General features: G+C 40.2%; 1 protein-coding gene across 6 annotated transcripts in view; it reads right to left on the reverse strand.

Annotated features, from left to right (window-relative positions):
• The window catches only part of LOC581495 (trinucleotide repeat-containing gene 18 protein), a 44,104-nt gene that overhangs the window by 13,084 nt on the left and 10,853 nt on the right, over nucleotides 1–20,167 (reverse strand). For 4 of the 6 annotated variants that reach the window (XM_030984135.1, XM_030984141.1, XM_030984137.1 and 1 more), the window contains exons 3-14: nucleotides 19,273–19,398; nucleotides 18,441–18,569; nucleotides 16,055–17,065; nucleotides 7,273–8,556; nucleotides 6,662–6,830; nucleotides 6,071–6,159; nucleotides 5,485–5,781; nucleotides 3,830–5,302; nucleotides 2,814–3,020; nucleotides 2,103–2,259; nucleotides 1,598–1,738; nucleotides 512–743 (exon numbers count right to left, since the gene is read on the reverse strand). In XM_030984135.1, coding sequence (XP_030839995.1) covers nucleotides 512–743; nucleotides 1,598–1,738; nucleotides 2,103–2,259; nucleotides 2,814–3,020; nucleotides 3,830–5,302; nucleotides 5,485–5,781; nucleotides 6,071–6,159; nucleotides 6,662–6,830; nucleotides 7,273–8,556; nucleotides 16,055–17,065; nucleotides 18,441–18,569; nucleotides 19,273–19,398 — 5,315 coding nt within the window. The remainder of the gene's footprint in view (nucleotides 1–511; nucleotides 744–1,597; nucleotides 1,739–2,102; nucleotides 2,260–2,813; nucleotides 3,021–3,829; nucleotides 5,303–5,484; nucleotides 5,782–6,070; nucleotides 6,160–6,661; nucleotides 6,831–7,272; nucleotides 8,557–16,054; nucleotides 17,066–18,440; nucleotides 18,570–19,272; nucleotides 19,399–20,167) is intronic. The other 2 variants (XM_030984136.1, XM_030984139.1) reach the window with 2 other exon arrangements.

The raw sequence follows: 20,167 nt of genomic DNA on the forward strand, positions 1-20,167 counted from the left end.
CTTAGTCACAGCGCCAAACTGACTCCAGACGAACCATCCCAAGCCAACCAATTCCCTGCCACTCGTGCTCATGTAATTCCTGTTGACAGTCTGGTGCCGGTCTCACTGGTGTGACTGAGGTCTTATCTAGACACCTACCCCCTGGACAACCACCCCCCGGATAACACCCCTAGGAAAACTACCTCCTAGGGCAACCACCCTCTAAGCCAACTACCCCCACACAACTAGATGTCCTAGAGGGTGGTTGTTGTAGGGGGTTAGTTGTCTAGAGGTAGTTGTCTGGGGGGTAGTTGGTCCAAGTGGATGGTTGTCCTAGGGGGTAGTTAGGTGGGGGGGGGGGGGGGGTAATCATCCTAGAGGGTAGTTCTTCCGGTGGGTAGTCGTCCTAGAGGGTGGTTGCCCTAGGGGGTAGTTGTCCTAGAGGGTAGTTCTCCCAGAGGATGGTTATCCCAGGGGTGGTTGTCAAGGGGGTAGGGGTCCTAGAACCGACTGAGATATCAGTGATACATACCAGCTTGGAGGTCTTTTCCTTATGCTCTTTCTGTTCCTTAGGTTGTTTAGGTTGTTGTCCCTTCGCTTCTTTGTTGTTTTCCTTGGGTTCTTTTGGTTCTTTCGGTTCCTTCTGTTCCTTCTTGGTCTTGTGTTCTTTCTTCTTCTTCTTCTTGGGTACCACAGGTTCTTCCAATGAAGCAGCAGCTTCCAAGAGCACTTTTGCTGATGAATGCAGACTCTTCACTTCCCTGCTGATAAAAAGGACAAACCAAGATAAATTAAACTGTATATCTAATATGCCTCTGTCTTAGAGAGAAGGTTGAGTTCTAGTAAAGATAACAATAATTTTGTGATCTTTCTCCTTCTTTGTACATCACATTAGTTTGGAAGAATATAACCAGAGCTGCCAACTTTGTGCGACCCAAAAAAGGAACCATGATGGCAAAAAAAAAAGGAATTCATTAGAACAAAACTTACAACCACGCGCGAAACACTTCCAATGCAGAAATGTCCATTCCTAATACAGGTTTTTCCATGTTAGGACCTATAGTTGATTTACAAGTAGGTATTTTGGTATTATCTGCATTCCATTCTTTTCGAGAATATTTTTCTCTACAAGTATGTTTTGATCTAAGTTTTCTATTGACTTTGTGATCAAAATAAAATTTTAGGGCAGTTGTTTGAAGTGCAGTAGGTAAAAAAAAAAAAAAATTATAAAAATTATTTTAAAAACAAATTTTGTGAGAAAAAAAACCGTAATTTGGATGAAAAAGCAGAATAATTCCGAGAAAAACAGAAAGGCTCTTTGAATGCTCTCATGTTTGAAACAGGACAAGACAGGGTTGCTGCAAGTTTGAACCTACCACTTTCATGCCACATTTGTGTGTAGTCCCATGTACCCAATTCTATGTGCAAAGCATGTGATTTTCACAATGAGGAAATTTCTTTTCAATATGATCATTCCAAAACATGGCAGTTGTTATAAATTCTTACATACAACATAATGAACCCATCCCAATTGCTTCAAGACAGTTTCTTTCAATATGCAATCCTATGACCAGTATGCAATTAGATCTTTAGGAGGAATATTGATGTCTCAACTCACTTTTCCTTTGGACTTTCTTTTGGAGCTTCCTCTGGTGCTTCTGAGCCAGACTTGCTGCTGAACTTCCTTTTCCTTGGTCTCCCTCGTCCTCGTCGCTTCTCTACTGTAGGGCTGCCCTCATTCTTGGAGTCTTCTCTTGCTCTGTAAAACAAAAACAAGTGACAGTGTGTTCGATCATTTACCCTTTTCTGGTACCAGAGTCAGGCCTGCTAGAATCATAGCTGCTGAAGCATCATCAGAACATTTTTAATGGGGAGGAGTTTGTGGTTCAAATGAGGCAACTGACGTTTTAAAAAAAAAAAAAATTTCAGCAAAGGTGATAAAAAAATACCCTCAGATTTAGAATTTGTGGCAAGGGTTTAATTTCAAATTTGCAGACAGGAATGGACCATTATCAAAATGTGTTCAAATTCATACACTTTATATGCTGTATAGTTCTGCAAGGCTGTAAAGAAAACCAAATACAAAACATGAATATTCCACGGACACATCATAGCAAACTCACCTTTTGTCCTTCTTCTTTTGCAGTTTGTCCAGTTCCTTCTTTTTCTCCTTGTATTTCCTCTGAAGTTCGGCTAACTTCATCCTCATCTCTAGTTCCATGGGATTCATGTTCTCCGCTGATCCTAGAGGCGTTCCACAAGCCGACACCTCGCTTCGTCCTACAAGAAAAGAGGGTAAAAATAATCACGCTGTCAAAATTTTGTAATTAAATTTTTGCTTGCATATATGAAAGAAACAGTATTGAGGGGAACAAAAACTAAAGTTGAAGATGTTGTAAAACCAGAAATTTTGAGAATTAGTACATTTAAAAAACGATTTGAAAATGCTGTTGCTGTTTATCATTATCAAATAATTATCATTTTAATTTTGTATATCTCAAACAATATAATATTAAGTAAATCTGATACATCAAGATCAATAAACATGTTTTATCAGTGATATTTGAAAGAAAGTGTCATAAATTACCATACACAAGTTAAAAAAAAAAAAAAAAAAAAAAAAAAAAAAAAAAAAAAAAAAAAAAGAAAAAGAAAAGAAATAGAAAAGAAATAAAAAAAAGACAAAAAAAAAAAAAAAAAACAATTTTGAAAATAATAGTACCCCCCAAAAAATGTTTTCAAAGGTCCTGATGCTACATCAGTCAAGGTGACCCACCAAATATAATGAATTGACTATCTTGATAACACATACAAACACAATGAGCTATTCATACCATTAGCCTCTTTCTTGATGGTGATGGGGCACCTGATCTTGAGACTCAGTTCACCAGGTGATATACCAGCCAGAGCATCATCATCCAGGTCACATCCTCCGTTAGAGGTCATGGCACTCACAGAGTTACCTTGAAGGGGAACGTTGGATTCCGTCGTGGTCGATTCTGCATCCTCCATCTCATCGGAGTTCTCTGTCCGATGTTGCTCTGTTTGGTGAAGGGATCGAATATACTTACAATTACATTCAAAATAACAATTGGAATTACAGTTATAATCAAAACATGCTCGTATTTACTGTGACGTTCTTTTGACACTTATTTATTTTATAATTTATTTTAACAAATGTCTAAACATAATATTTTCGGTTTGATTTTATATCCATTTTTTCTTCAATGTATTGTAAAAAGCAAGTTCCTTACTCTACACAACCAAAAAATAATTGACTTTCACATGTGACCTAAGAATATAATTGGATCATATGTTTGTTCTCAAGATATGTTATTTATTATTATTTTGAAGTCCATACTCTTTCTACAAATTACCTAAATTACAAACTTTAAAATGCAAAATAACTGGACACTGGACAAGTAAAAATGACATAAAAGGCCTGAATTTACAATTTTATGATCTAAAATGATTTTTGTCCCCATCCATCCATGTTAACATTTCTTAAAAACTGCCAAAACAAAAAAATACCACGCGGTTGTTATTAATGAGAGTAGACTGTCGTATAAACTCAAATGTCGCCCTCTTGTGGACTCAGTTATATTAGCCTCTCCTATTATAGTAAGCGGTTGCTCGAGGCCCAAACACATGAGAGTCTTTCCAAAATGCCTAGACGAGATGTGATTGTAAACAAGCTGATTTTACTTTTGATAACTCGGCAGACATTCGTGTAACTTGTCATTAAAAATCTAGGAGCATTCGTGAAGATATTTATGAAATAATCCAGCCTCCGTTCTTTATTTCAAAACATACATAATTTTTGTATTTATTAAGTTGATATGTAACCTACCAGCGACGCAGTCCCAGAATTCTGCTCTAGATGCCAATGCTTTACGCTCTGCAACTTCGCTAAGAAGAGCAATACCCTCGATGGCCGCTAGTTGGTCCTGATCCAAACCATCAACGGTCGAGGCAAATGTCTGTATCGTTGTCATGACGTTGGTGATCAGCGAATCCCGACTGGCCGTCGGAGCGGACATGCTCGTGCTTTCGGTGAACACAGTCGATGCGACAGTCTTGCTGTCGGATACCGCTGACGGTGACGTCAAATTGCTAGAAGTTGTTGCAACGTCCGTGTCGGTAGGAAGGTTATCGGTTTCGCGGACTCCTTCACATTCCGGCGCTTCCTCATTTTGCGCTTCACTTGAAGTTCGGAGGGCACTATCCTCCTTTTCAGTTTGCACATTGCTGTCTTTAATTTCTTCTTCTTTCACGCTAATTACATCAGAAGTTTTGATGTCACTTTGAATACTTGATTGCTTGAAATGTTCATGCGAACTCGCGTCCCCGCGCTTAACATCGTCTTCCGTTTTCGTTTGAGCAATGGCGGTTTCAAAAGACGACAATGGTGTAGATGAAGTCCTAATCACTTCCGGTGAATCCACAGTGACCACATCAATATTCGGCTCTATTAACATTTTCTGTTGGTTCACCTCAGTTTGTTGCGTACGCGAGAATTTGGCACTTGGGCTATTTACGTCGGAGTAATGTTCCTCCTCCCGATCGACTTCAACTTTCGTCGTTGGTGCCGGCGGCGTTTCGGCAGGAGATGTCTGCACACTAGTACTTTTCAAAACACCCTCTTTCTTGTCCTTGTTCGATGGCAGAGGCGGGATGTGCGTTTGGATCGCGTGCGACCTGTCTGGTAAGAATTCTTTCTTGTCCTTTGTGTCTTGAATTGTCCTTGAACACGGCGTTTGGGGACCGGACACGGGCGGAGGGTTCTCATAGAGATAGGGTACTGACGGAGGGTACATGAAAGGAAGGGAAGGGTGTTGGGACGCTGCGACGGGAATGGCTTGCAAGAACGGTGGTTGCAGATGTTGGATGGAATGTTTGATGTCCAGAGGTTCCTGCGATCCCGTCCTACATCTGTCCGACTGTCGGCTCTCAGGCCGTACCTCTCCTTTCACGTCGCCCGACTCCCGTCGATTTCTATGGTGCCCGCTCCCGCATTTCAGCGATTCGGACGAGAGTTTTAAACTGCTAGGGTCGTTACTTGGAGGCTTCGGTTGTTCCTTCCTGTTTCGCTCTTGCTGCTCGGCCTGACGGTACATGTGTGCAATGGCCTCGTGCTGTTGCTGAATCAAGGCCTGTACCTCCGCGCTACTGCCTGCTCCGGGTATGTGTTGTAGAAGACCAGGGTGTTGAGAGGGATGGGCGGGGCCCGGGATCGGACCGTACGGGAACTGGTTTAACATCAGCTGCTGGAGTTGGTGACTGTGGGGCTGAAGATGAGGAGGAACTAAGTAGCGTGGCCAAACTGTAGAACAGAAGAAAAAAATACATACAAGATCAATCTTTAAATTACACGAAAATCTAAAGAAAATATAAAAATATGAATGCATTATGATCACTAGTTATGAAGAATCAGTTTAAAGAAAATCGAATAAAGATTGCTGTTATTAAGTGGGGATAAAGATGAGACAAACGACAACAACGTACCAAGGTTTGATAGAGAACCGTCTGGGTGCACTGGGTGCGGAGGAACCAACATTAGTTGACCCGTTGTCGGATCCTGTGCCCAGTGCATGCCGCCCGGTCCAACCGGAAACGGGGACCCGCGCGGCGACGCTTCCAGGGTGCTCGTGTTCATCGGAGATGACGACGAAGGTATCCCGTACGGCCAGAGGGGCGAGGGTGTGCCACTTGTGTGGCTTGGAGGACGGGGTAACCAGTGATGGGGTGTGGCTGGTAGATGAGGGTGGATGGTGGTATCAGGCCGACCGATGGTTCCGCCACCTGATAGTTAGACAAGGAAAGGTAAAACAGTTTTTGTAATCCTAACCTTGTTGAAATCTAGAAGACCACCAACAACAAATCACTTATAATTATATTTCTCATTCCGAATCCAAAGTGAATTCTAAAAAAAAATGAGAGAACAGTCAGTTACCGAGAAAAAAAGTGTGTGATTTATTCCAAGTTTATCATATTTGAAACGGGTTTTACATTGACAATTGATCATGGTTCAATATGGATATAATACCACATTCAAGTAGATCTTAAGTCATTTCAAGAGCGTCATACATACCTGTAACCACGAGATTGGCGCTTAGGTCATGCTGGTATCTGCGATGTGCTCCGACATGGAAAGGTACTTCACTGTTCGCACGGGATTCCCTGATGAAACGGACAACAACAAAAAATACAATTCAAAATGGATAGGAAATGCAAAGTACTAATTCACAATAAAATATTCTAAATCGCTCTGGAGGAAATCTTATGTACATCCTACGACATTAATAGAGGTTAGACGAAGGGCGAGGGACGATGCAATGACGATTCCCTAGCTTTATACTCGAACCGATAATGAACATGTAATTTTCATTCTCTCGATCATATCTTCTGATCATGGACAAAAAGTATTTTTCCATATTTATCTTTCAATCATTACTCATGTCACTACGATCTTATAATCTCATTAATGATATAGTACTTAAGTGATTAAACTTATTCGATTTTAATGCTGTAGATTTCCACGAACATATGGCGAGGATTGAACATAAGGATGAAATATAAAAGTGCTATATAAATCGCTAATTTGGAAAACCATCTTTACGTCTGGTGTCTGCTTTGAATCATACCCTTATACACAATAGACGCAGACAGAGACAATAGTTACCTTGGTGACTGATCTCTGGTTGTTCTTTGTTCCCTTTCGCTCAGTCTGCCATGTCCTCCGCTCCCCGAGTCCCGATTTCTTCCGAGCCGCTCATCATCAGCCTCTCGCTTGTCACCCAATGATGAGGATGAAGGCAGGACACGGCTAATGTGAGGACTGGAGCTGGCACCTGTTGGCATGGAGTTTGTGGGTATTTGGTATTTAACTAAGAAATCTTAAAGGCCATAACTGGCACGGAACAAGGTATCAGATGATCATTATTATTATTTTTATTTCAGGAACAAAAGCAGAAACGGACAAATTTGTGAAACAAACGTGTTAACAAATATCCATATGCAATTTCATGAGAACCGTAAAACATCGTTACCCCAACACAAACGAAAAGACTCTAAAAGCAAAATAATCAACATAATTCAATTTTAATAGCCTTATGCTTCTCCTGTTGAAATGTGAGGACATTGCAATAAATGTATCCTCACATTTTGTCCGAATATGATCATTACAGGTGGTTTGATATCATGACAATTTTTGCGATCGTGCTTTTATTTAAAAAAAAAAAGGTAGATGCTCGTTACAGTAGTAAATGACCGTAGGCCAATCCATACACTTACTTCTAGAATTCGACCGCGGCGGATGCCTTCCTTGTGTTCCGGTGCTATCGCCATCCTGCCTCTGCTGTGCCACTGCGATTCCGATAGGTGGACACCTTCCATCCGAAACCTTGATCCCGGGTGTCCCACGCCCTTGAATACCAGTCCCTTCGCTGGCGGATCCCACGGTCTTTTTACTACTCGAAGGCGTATGCGAATTAGAAACCGACGTGGCGTGGCCGGAAACGATGAACGGTTGCGAACTTGGCGAAGAAGCCAGAGGAGCGCCACCGGTCCCGGCTGGCATCCGGTGGGCGCTACCCATGAGAGCTGTCCGTAGCATGCTTTCATGCCTTGCTAATGCTGCTTCATGAGCTGCAGAAGATGGTGTGAAGCACTCGCCATGATAAGTGGGCAGTGGATGGGTCGTATCTGTCCGTGACCTATCAGTGACCATGGCCATGTCGTAATACAGACCGGGGTGGCCGACCCTTCCCGTCACAAGGTCCATACTTCGACGATGTTCTTCAAGAGATTTGTCCGTCGTCGTGTGTCTATCATTATGCTTTGAGCTGTATTCTCGAGGTGAAGTTAAACCCGATACACCAGGGTCTGGTCCCGATATACTCCGCGCACGACTGCTATGTTTCCCACTGCTATGACTGCTACTAGTCCTGTCGGGTTTACTATCACTTCTCGAATCACTTCGTGAATCATATTTCAACCCGCTCGAGTTGCCACTGAGGTGTCTCTTCTTGCTATACAATTCTCTTCTCTCATTGTCATCGTGTTTGGAATGCATATCTTCCCTTGAATCGGGTCCTACAGAAGATCCTTTCACGCTGTCCGTATAATCACCACCAGGTGACTTACTGCATGACTTCTTATCGTCCCATCGGCTAATTCCATCGCATTTCTCCCCCGTGGCTTGCATTGCACCCTTGGCTACAAGTGGAGTCTTAGGAGATTCCTTCTTTCCGTTAGCATCACTGCTCTTCCCTTTGCCCGGATGAGAAGTCGGGGATTTCCCGTTTGAACTTACAGGCAGAGACGGCGACGTTTTACACTTTGCGTCTTTCCCCGATGAAATTCCCACCGTTGCGTTGGTCGCCGGACCAGGTATGAATTCCCCTGGAGCTGGTACGAAAGTGGTGGCATGCACTTTTGTTCCGCTTTTCGGCGCATCTTTGTTCGTTTCTTTATCTAGACTCAGCTGACACGTGTTTGGCAAATACATTGGCATATATCCCAGATGAACAGGAGGGTTGGTGTTGGATGGAGATACAGTGGGCGAGGCTTGAGCACCTACATGACCAAAAAGAAGAAATACGTTACCGCTAACTGCAAACGTTTGCATAAAATACAATGAGAAATGTCATTAAAAATCAAAGTAAATTGTAATACAGTAGTAATTTAAGTATGTGAATGAATGAAACTTGAACTTACGAAAGATACAGTGACAACCGTGGTAAAAAGTGAATAATTCGATAACTACAACATGTTCTGTCCGGTCATATCCAAAAAAATACACCAACACATCAATCGCATCCACTACAGTAATCTAAATGTATATTCAGTGATTGTTCCTCAATAAGCTATATATGTATCAAGTGTTTATATGAAATGCAATTTCGGACATATGAGGGCGTGTTTCACATTGGCACTCTGCTGACAAATTCATACAGCAATCAATACTCAACTGAACTAGTATTATTACACAGATAACGGATCTCTTTTCACGACACAATCATATTCAGCAGTCTAGGGAATATCATGCGTCTATTGTATGAAATCATCATGAACCGTGTTTAATTGATTTGTGTTAAATAGTAATACCAGCTGCTAATAAATTGTTCTCATCAAACAGAAGTGCAGAAGATGAAATGTATATATATCTCAAGAAGGTTCGTGAATTATAAGATTGCATCCGTACACATGTAGTTATCACTCCATCCCTTAGTGTTCAGGGGATCAATTAAAATCGTAATTCATTCTGGCAAATCTCGTTAACCCTACATGTCCGTGCCACAGGCACAAAAAAAAGACAAAAACAAAAGAGAGAGAGAGAACGCAATGTATTCAGTCAAAGGCGTGAGGCCTCCCTCTCACCCCCTCTCTCTGTCTCTCTCTCTCTCTCTGTCTCTCTCTGTCTCTCTCTCTCTCACACACACACACACACACACACATACACGCACATCCTCATAGGCACACACACCTAGATGAATCTTGCTGTACATCAATCATCACGCAGTATGTTATTTCCAACATTTCAAAGCAGAAGAAAAAAAGAAGAAAAGAGTTAAGTTGCAGAAGGAAAGAAGGCGGCCCTTCCTCCTTTTTTATGAGTGAAGGAAACCATGATCAGAATCCAGTCAACGACTGATCAGCTCTCAATGCTGTATGTATCAATCGTGACACGGATACAAGCATCACGGAAGCAATTATGAATTTTAACGCAGAGGAAGGAAGAAACTAAAGCCTTGGATGTACGGATTATATTACAAGATCCCTTCTATATCAACAACGCAACATATCTTGTGTACAGGAGGAATTACTCATGGCGTTAATTATTATAAAGACTTCGGTACATGCTCGGTTGTATTCATTCAGTGGTCATAGATGAAGAAAAAATATTGTGGTTGGGCTTTTATTTCTTGTCGGTGATAACGTTGCATTTTTCATAGTCTGTGCATTATGTTGCTTTACCTTACCAAACATAATAATGATTGTATTGTATTGACGGTTATTCATTAACGGTATTGTCGTATAAAATATGAGAACAAAACTGAAAAAATAACGAAAATTAAAGCACGACGTCTTGTGCCAGGTAGACGTGTACAAAGACAAACGTTTGTTAAATTGCTGAAAGTGTAGTTTAGATTGGTAAAGGTGTCACTGCAATATGTTACATGGATATAGTCAAAGACAGTCCAAAGTCCAAACTGTGGAATGTGCGCCCCACCCCCCTCAAAAAAGGGGTTTACCCGTTGTCCCCGTTTCAAGCGGGAAAACAACACAGCAATTGACGATATTACTTAGTACAATTTTTATTTAAAACGGGAAAGCGGAAGAAAAAAATTGATTGGTGATGGCATATCTATTGTTAAGAGAAGTTCGAAAGTTAATTGTTTCAAACGTCCGCTATCTTTAATGGAATTGATTCTATAGACTGGTTCGAAAATGTTTTTGGAACACTTATCACGCTTCCGAGAGCTGGCACATTCGTTAAGGAAGGAATGGGAGAAACGTGTTTTCAAAGTAAGATATGTTGTTTCTCACGCAAGGTTGAAAGGTGGATTCATATAAGATTTATTGAATTGGATTAGACTTTTCTTGATTATTGTTTGTTTATTTTTAATTGCCATGTTTTACACCGCTCCGCGTTACAATTTTCTCTCTTCCTTTTCCGTTACGCGAAACTGTTTGCATCAAATAATTATAATTGCAGACAATACCATATTCATTAACAATCTCATTCCAAAAAATATTATTTCTCCCTATTCTCGCTTTTACTTCCGTATATTGACACCCCCTCTCTACCTTACTATCATACCGATCCCCCTTTCTAATATTTTTGTATCCCTCCTCCGTTTCACGCAGCTCTAGTTGCCGTTTTTTTTTATTTATACTGAATAATTTGCTTTTCTATATGATATAACTTGTGTTTAAAAGATTCCAGCATTGCGCTATAAAGCACTTGAAAGAATCACATTCGCGGCCGATATGGATAAAAGAAAGAAGTGTTAGGAGATGGGGATAGAAGGAAAGTGAGAGAGGAATAAAAGAAGAGAGGAATAGAAGGAGTGAAGGGGAGACTAGGGGACGAGAGAAAGAGAAAATCAGGAGGAGGGAGAGAAAGAGAGAGAGAGAGAGAGAGACAGAGAGACAGACATATAGGGAGAGAGATAGAGATCTTGCGCATAAATGAAAACCTAATACCGCCCTCAGGTGTTATTTCAGAGCAAAGAGTTTGGAGAATTTGCATCAAATTTGGGAAGCCGTGTTTCACGGGGAATTCCAGATGGTGGATAATGACTCGAGAAGAAAATCGACGTGAAATAGGAAACACCCGTATCCTGGAGACACAGGCAGCGGCGGCTAGCGGGCTGATGATTGTCAGCTGCACGTATGGAGCCACCGCATCTTCGCATACAGAGGCTTTAGCTATAGACTTTCTGCACTCCAATCACCAGGGATTCGCCGGTTTATTTTTAAAGGGTCAGTATCTGAAGTTTCTGTTTTCATTCCTCCATCTTACATCCTCTCGCTCTACTTCTGATAAAATTGTTTTTCTCCCATCATCATTCGCCAAATCGCTTCTACGTTTATAGGATTTTGTCCAAGCTAATCCAATATACCCATTAATATGCATGTTCGCCCGAAGCAAAATAATATTCACATGAAGGGGAGAAAGCTTGAGTTATGAACACCATACCAAGACAATTCCTTCCTTTACATCAACGTTACCACTATATCTCTAGTTCTCAACTACATTGCCAAGTTTTAATAATGAAACTGAGATGAACATATCATACGAAAGATTACAGGAAAACAACGTGATTTCCATTGGCTTCAGCACCGGATATGTTGGACGGTAATCAATGTAATAACAAAATGAAATGAAATCAACAATGCGGAACTATAGAGAAAGAAAGGATGAAAATATTATATTCTATCAGATTTTATCCGTTATCCAGCCCCCCCCCCCCCCCCGATATGCATGCATTGGCTATGGTAGCTTTGTACACAAAAAAAGCGTTAAAGTACTAAATAGGCCAACATGAATACCACGATCGTTAGAATTTTCGGAGAAGAAAATAAATCGATCATCTATTGAATCATGCCAGCATTTCAGTGATGTATTATTAGGCTATCCTATTTGATTCACATGATTGGATATATACTAGGGGGATATAATAAGGTTTAGAAGTTGGCTTGGAGTTGATTTCTCGAAAGACTTTGCGATCATGTACATTTAAAATGGAAAATATATAACTTTAAAAGCAGTATCAAACATTTTGCTGACGCCTCAAATAGGCAAACAAAATTTTATATCCTCAACCTCAAAGTCTTATTAATAAGGAGCTACAGATCCTGAAAACAATTCAAGAGAAATGAAAAAGAAAATTCGCCTGTTGTAAGTCAATATTTATCTCTGCTACACCATAACACAAAAATCGGCTTCAGCACAGTGTAAATCCATTTACTGGTATGGATTTATAGAAAACATATCGTACAGATGTAGAATATTTATATGACTTAAATTCTGGACTCCAACGTACACCTATAAGCGAAATCAAATTGCGCAATAGTTGCTTGATATTGATAATTGGATAATGATGATGGGTCCATATCTAGTGCAAATGAAGCGAAAGGCGAAGAAAAAAATCCCGTTGGGAGAAATGGATGACAATATATTCTACACGCATCACAAAGAAGCACATCAACAATGCATGTTCATTGTAACTTTAAGGAGATTGGAAAGAAATCTGATTAAATCTTGTTTATTTTCCCCTAATGTGCCTTTGGTTATCTCTCGCGTTGCACAATTTAATTTCATATTCGACATAAATTACGGCGAATCCCTACATAGAAACTGCGTCGAAGCGGGAAAACAACGAAATGTTCCAAAAATATATACAGTGCTTCCTGGCGAGAACGATAACCTCTAAACATAAGTAATCGTGCTTAATGATAAGAGTAGATTAATATGATTTAGCATTTAAAAGATACAAATTAGCATTCCGCTTTACATGATTAGAAACACCCAGTGGCGGATCCAGGGGGGGGGGGCCGGGCCCCCCCCCCCCTTGAGAAAAAAATCATGTAAAATCACGTGATTTTTACGATTTTTGGGGTTGGGCCCCCCCCCCTGGCGCTCAAGGGGGGGGGGGGTGCAAATTGAAATTTTTTGAGGATCAAAAAAAAAAAAATGTGCTCACTACCCCCCCCCCCCCCCCCCCCCCCCCCCCCCCAACTGAGCGAATTTTTGGCCGGCGCGTTTTTCAAATTTTCGGGAGCAAAAAAAAAGAAAAGTTGGGCCCCCTCCCCTAAGAAATCCTGGATCCGCGCCTGGAAACACCTAACAGTACTTTTAAAATAAGGTGGTTCGCCTTCGTCTATTCGGTAATTTCAAAATGTCAGGCATGACTTAAGATCTCGAGGAAGAAGATTATTTGAAAGATGCGTGCATGTGCCAACCTTCACCTTCTTGAATGACGTTTGTCCGATTGATCAAGTTTACTGCTTGTTAACCGTCCGAGCCTTCGTACAGAGAGGTACTGCAAGCAAGACGGCTGCTTAATGATTAATAGTTTCGTAACCTATTGAGTGACGCCAACATACGATGGTCTTAAAGCCTATGCGGGAATCTTTCCCTCCTTATCGTTCTTCATCTCTGTCTCGTGATTTTGTCAAGATTGTATTATGATTTATTCAAGGTGGTGTTAAAAATGAAAGTAATTAGGATCACTCTGTGTCTTGATAACGATTAATAACAAAACATATAGATGAACACCATCCTGCTTAAAAACCGAGGAAGAAATATCAAAATCAGTATACATGTACTTAGGTTAGCTTGCACATGAAACAGTATAGGCCAACAGTTCTACTAAATAACGTTACATACAGTTAACAGCTAAACTATTCATACCCTTACCAAGTTTTGAATTTCTTAAAGCATGTTCATAATTGATTTGTCCAGGTTTACGCTTCTTAATAATGTGACATATCAAAACTTACATCTAAAAGTATTCAACAAAGGCCCTAATTCAACCAGCCCATCTTGCATTTTGGAGTTATGAAGAAGAACAAAACACAAAACTCATCGAATTCCCAAGGGGTATTAAACATTTAGTTTTTAACTGTACATGCTTCCGAATTCCCCTAATTCTGTGAAAGTTTAATATTAAATATGTAATTTGATACCCTGTATAGAACACATCGAATTATGGTAGAGAATTAGAGATTTCCTTTGTCTATTGTCTTTCACTGAAATTCAAAAAACCTTCGCATCGTAACTTAAACATTACATTTCCCTCTTTTTCCCTTACGTCTTGCAACTATTTCCTAAAAGAGAAAATAACGTAGGGATTCCTTTTCAAGATTTGTTTTGAAATGAACATTTGGGAATTTTATCGCATTAAACACATTTCTCTTCAACGTCTACATTAAAACAAAGTATAATAAATTGAATTTAAACCTTGAGCACATCCTTACTTTAAGGGTGTTCGAAACTATGGATACAATTCATACCAAATCTGGAATCTTTATCAAACAGGCCTACTCGAATTTATTTCGCTTTAAACGTCTTCCCACATAAGGGGCACAGGAAAAAAAAATAAATTCTTATATTCCTTAATTTTGCGTTATTTACTACTTTAACTAGGCCAAGCACTAAACACAACGGTTTATCTCCAGACAGGTATACTCAGAGAAGAGGTATCTCTAATACCGTTCTAAAACTCAATATCTTTGCAAAAAAAAGTCATCTACTCATGCTTAATTTATGTAATATTTCATCCTTGAAAGGGATCATCTGATAGTTAGTAATTCCATAAATTGAATATTCATCTTTTCACAATAAAAAAGGTTGTTTTACCTGTGAGACTTTCGCCTACTCTGTCGATGATACCTGCAGCAAAGATTAGGCGAAAGCCTCGCAGGTAAAACAACCTTTTTGATTGTAAAACTATGACAATTCAATTTATGTTATATGTCATCGATTGGTTATTGTAGCAGTATGATAGCCTTGATAGGCATTAAGACTTATTTGGCTACACATTTCTTCTGCGTACAATTTCAAAAGAAAATGCAACTATGCAAGTAATCTCAATTTTTCTTTACTTAGTATTCTGAAGAACAGTACATAAGCTCTCGCAAAGGAACATTCAATATCCGCCAAAAATGAATCCACAAACTTTAGAAATTAAAGTCAGAATAGAAAAATGGAAAATTGTAGTACAATTCTTTAAAATTTCCGAATCACTAAAAAACGAGACTGTTTGGCCTTTGCAATACAGGGCTAGCATTCAACAACCCTTGGTTAAAGTAGTGTCCATTGCCCCGTATACTGCAAGTGTTTTGGTTTGTGCGTCATGGGTGCATGCGTGAAGGTTCAACATGTTTTGACTGAAACAGTTGGGACCTTTTATCAGGAAGTCCATGCGTGATTCCTCTAAGCCTAAACGACCTATATACTGTCTCGAAAAGCTTTGGGGTCCGTGGAGAGTCATGCAGGGTTTTGCAGGGTTTCGGAAAATGTTGTCACGGACATGTAATTGGCTCTTTTCGAGATTACAGTGTAACTTTGGAGTAGTCTTCTCTCTACAGTCCGAGCCTAAGATATTCGTGTGGGGACGTCTCACTAAAATTTTTATTTAATGTATAAGAAGTCAAATTTCTCCACTTGATAAGACATTAGAAGATTGATGTTGAATTACACATTCTATTTCCATTTTTTCCTCGTGGAGGTACATGCAATGACGATTTTCCGGGCTAAGGAAGTATTCATTCTTGAATTAAATGTAATACATAGCTGATTGCAAGCCCGTCTGTAAACTTTGGAAACGTTATAAAAAAACTAAAAGGGAAATAAGGACTTGCGACAGAAAGCATCCAAGCACACTCATAACCTGTCATATTGATAACATTTTAAACAAAATCATATAAGGATAAATTGAGACAAATGATTGAGAACAGACATAACAATTGAGGGAAACAAGAGAAAAAAATGGAGAAAGTGCAGCAGAAAATTGTATAAAGGGAGAACAAAATACCTTTCAGATGTATTTCTTGTATTTACCTGAATTCGGGCTCATGAGTTTATCTCCAGTTGATTGGGTATCTTTCGAAAGTTTTTCATCTCGTTTATCGTCTTTCCCTTGTTTCGATCCTATACCATCAGAAATCCTTTTTGAACTTTCTTTCGGCGAGTGTTTCTTCATGGCACTTTGCGAAGCATCTCCTGGACTGAGTGCAGGACTGGCTCCAGGAGATGCTTTCTGCAGTTGCCTAGATCCTTCTGTAAAGCCACCAGGAACTGTCAACGGTGGTGATACTGTCTTCAATAGCGATGCAGTATGATGGATGTTCCCTGGGAGGGCATATGATTCCACACCAACGGATAATACGGTCCCCATGCTGTTGATTACCCCCATTCCCGGGGTAGACCCTTTACCACCCCCTGGTGGACTTGCTAACCTCTCCGACAATGTCTTTCCTGAAGGAACCGCTTTACCGTCATTCGTTTTTAAAGAATTCCCATTCTCATCTGCATGTTCAACTCTTTTCTTCGAGCTTTTCCTTTTCCTCTCTTGTCCATCACCAGCTCCACCGTACTCGCGTTTTTCCTTACACTGTGATGACGATGACGGTGGGGAATTCCCCTTCCAACATTCTGCACCGCCTTGCCCCGCCCTTTTCTGCATCCTGCTCTCGCTGCATTCCCATCCAGCGCTGGCTTGATTTTTTGAGGCACCGCTCTCCACGTGCGGCGGGGGCGGATGTGTCTCTTCTTTGACGTGCCTCTTTCCGCTCGTTTGATGCTGATTTTGCCGGGTTTGCGAGTCATTGCCATGTCCTTCCCTGGAAACCGATTTATCATGTTTTCCTGCTCTCATCGCAGCGCTGACATCACTTTCCATTTTGGGCGGGAGCAGGGTTGGATGCCGCTGCTTGCCCATGGTGACGGCATGGTGCTTGGGACTGTCCAGCAGACTATCCTTTTCCTTCATTGCGGACAAATGGTGATGGGAAATCAAGCTTTTGCTGTCCGTTTGTGGTGGATGGATTGTGGCTGGTACAGGTTGGCCGTCTGCACATTTCAAAAAGAAAAGAGATAACGGATAATAATTATACAAATTCAACTTGAATATAAATAAAATAGAATAGATTCTCAATTTGAAGGGCTAAATAAAACATCTTTAACATTATTTACGCGATTTCGAGGTAAATTATCAGATTCTGTAGGGGATGTTCTCGAAAGGAGGGAAACCTGAACTCTTGGTAGTGATACGAGTCTTCATAAAATTTGGAATCAATATCCATAAGTACGAAATAATTGAAACAAAAATTCGATTATATATCTTTTCTCCAGAGACAATCAGAATTTTTTACAGTTCATATCGAATTTTCTCGGTTAGCACAAACAAATGAGCGATCTATTTTAGAAAACCTAAGCGTATTAGAAAGATCTTCTTTTGGTTTGTGTTATATCTTCAAATACTGCAAACATAAGTTGGTATTTAACTTAACCTTGTCGTTCAGGAGATAGCCCTAGGGAACTACGGCACCAATTTCAAGAGCTGCACACGACTTCTCACAAAAACGCCTTTGTTTTTCTTGATTTTTAAAATACTGCTCGGTTTTTAAATTATATTTGAATTGCGTACGTAAATTAGAATTTCATCATCCGCATTACTTATTAAACTAAGGTCGTTATTTATATTGTTTTCAGATCCATGACCCTCATTACGAAAGTGATTAAATAAAAACACTGGCATGCATCCTTCTTACACAATAGTCCCATAGGATATCCTTAACTTTAACAAGGAAAACAAAATCCCATTTAAATTTTGACCATGTGTCTCGTGATAAAGCTCCCGAGAGGAATTAGCGATATACAATATCCCATGACTAAAATGATCTTGTATCGAATTTACATAATCCCCTGCCTCATTGCTCAGTGTGCCGACAAGAAAGGAACCTGCGAATTCGGGTATAATCATTAGGCCTTGAATGATGGGGCAGCTAATGTTACAGGCCCATGCGAATGGAACCGAGCCGTGTAAAAGCGTTGCTGAGGTAATTAAGAATGGATCTTCACAGTTTTAATTACAGTCCACAGGAAAACGTCATGTACACTTGAACCCAATCCACCGTGTAACATTTTGCCGACATAAATGCGATACTCCTGTTCAATTAACAACACTCAAGAATAAATTTAATCTAGCTCATAGAGCTTCGGGGGTCAAGACGTATTCAAGTTTTAGGTGTCCATTCTTTCCCCTAACCCTTCCCCTACTTCGTTCAGCTCCCTTTGTGTTGGGATACGTTGAGCGCACGCGTGTGCGTTGTGCGTGCGGTGTGTGCGCGTGCGTTATGTGTGTGGGTGGGTGCGTGGATGTGTTTTATGTGAAGGTGAAAATGTAATTTGGTAGTAACGAAGGCAGTGAGTGTTGTGGTGGTACCTGAGCCGTGCATGGAGGACTGTGGCAGAAAGGAAACCCCACCAAGAGGAGCAGCCGAAGGCGACAAACCACTCAGCGACAGGTACGGTGGGTAGAGCGAAGAGGCTCCGACAGGCAGGCTCGCATAGCCTGTCAACACACAAGGGGAGACCAAAAAGAATGCACCATTTTTTTTCTCTCTCTTTCAGCTCTCGGAAGGAAATTACAGTGGGTAAAAGAGAAGTTGACCAAAGGGAGAGAGAAGGACCGGAGCAGATGATCGGGTGAAAGAATTATTGTTCCGTGAACAGAAAAGCAATGAAAAGGCAAGGAATAAAGGAAAAGTGGGTAGAGAGAAGTGAGCGTGAGGATGAACAATTGAATGTAAAAGAGAATCAAGAATAGGTTTAGGAGATACTTATATATTCTTTTTATACAAAACTGAAATGAATTTAAAAAGATCATGATCAAAACCAGTGCCTTTTCATAGTCACATATCTACAAGGGTGAATGAAAGAAATAGGCATAAATCATCATTGACACATTTAAATTGAACCCATACTAACTGAAGTTTTATGATATGAAATGAAAATATATGATTTCCAAGAAGACACGAAAATTATCATTTTTTTGTGTGACTTACGCAGACAAAAGACTAAATAAGCAAATACATGTACACATGGTACCATGAGAAGAAAAGAAATTATGATGAACTTCCACTATTGCTAAACAAAAAGGCATGGTATAGGACTAAAACATGAAGGTGAAGGACTTTCACTGAATACTTCGAGAGAGAGAGAGAAAATACACAAATACTGCAGTTGGGGAAAATGCTATATGCATAAATGCGTACCTTCAATGTGTTGCGGAGGCCAGGGACCTCGGAGATGTAACTGCGGAGGAGGCATATTTCCACTTGGTTTGTAGGCCGCTGCGTTACCGGGAACCATGAAGGAGGCGCCGTAAGGGTAGCCCGATCCTGATGAAAAAGGGATGAGAAAATCATCACACAATGACACATTTAATTAATCACAATACCTGTTAATGTTAATTACCAATTTAAGGAGAACATAAAGGGAAATGTATAATAATAACCATAAATTAAATTTGATTTCCGGCAAAAATAAACCCTTCAAAGTAAATTTCAAGAGCCCCTCTGTTAAAGGTACTATGTCCCTTTTGCAGCCAACCTCAAATTCTGTAGAACTTCGCAGGAATTATGAATATGTCATGTATGTACTGTCTGTGAAATTTAAACGTTAGCAGTGTCCTAATATTCAAATTATGCAAGGAAACCCGTTTACTTGCTAGACTTCACTGTCAGACACTATTGAGTGACTGACTGGCTTTTTGTCTTCTTTGGTAATAACATACATGAAACGAGTTGTAAAGGGTACATGAGCATTTGTCTACATCAATAACCCACTTTTTGTGATGGCCAAGATTAAACTGATTGAATCTTTGCGCAGCATAAAACGTATGACCATTCGGTACAATTGTCTGAAAATCTAGACTATTACTTTTGGGCTCTATAGCCCTAAAGTCGATTTGACAACTAATAGTCGTTATTTTCCCACTTAAAGAAATTTTCAAGCCCCACCTTTTTTAGGGAAGTTCTAAATTAGTATTATCTTTCAAATGCAGTTGGAATTTAACTTTTTCATTTTTTTGGCCTGCAAATGGGACATAGTACCTTTAAAGGTACTACGTCCGTTTTGCAGCCAACCTCAAATTCTGTAGAACTTTGC

This window comes from Strongylocentrotus purpuratus, unplaced genomic scaffold (assembly GCF_000002235.5).
Source record: "Strongylocentrotus purpuratus isolate Spur 01 unplaced genomic scaffold, Spur_5.0 spur5_scaffold_14, whole genome shotgun sequence".
NCBI classification, from domain to species: Eukaryota; Metazoa; Echinodermata; class Echinoidea; order Camarodonta; family Strongylocentrotidae; genus Strongylocentrotus; species Strongylocentrotus purpuratus.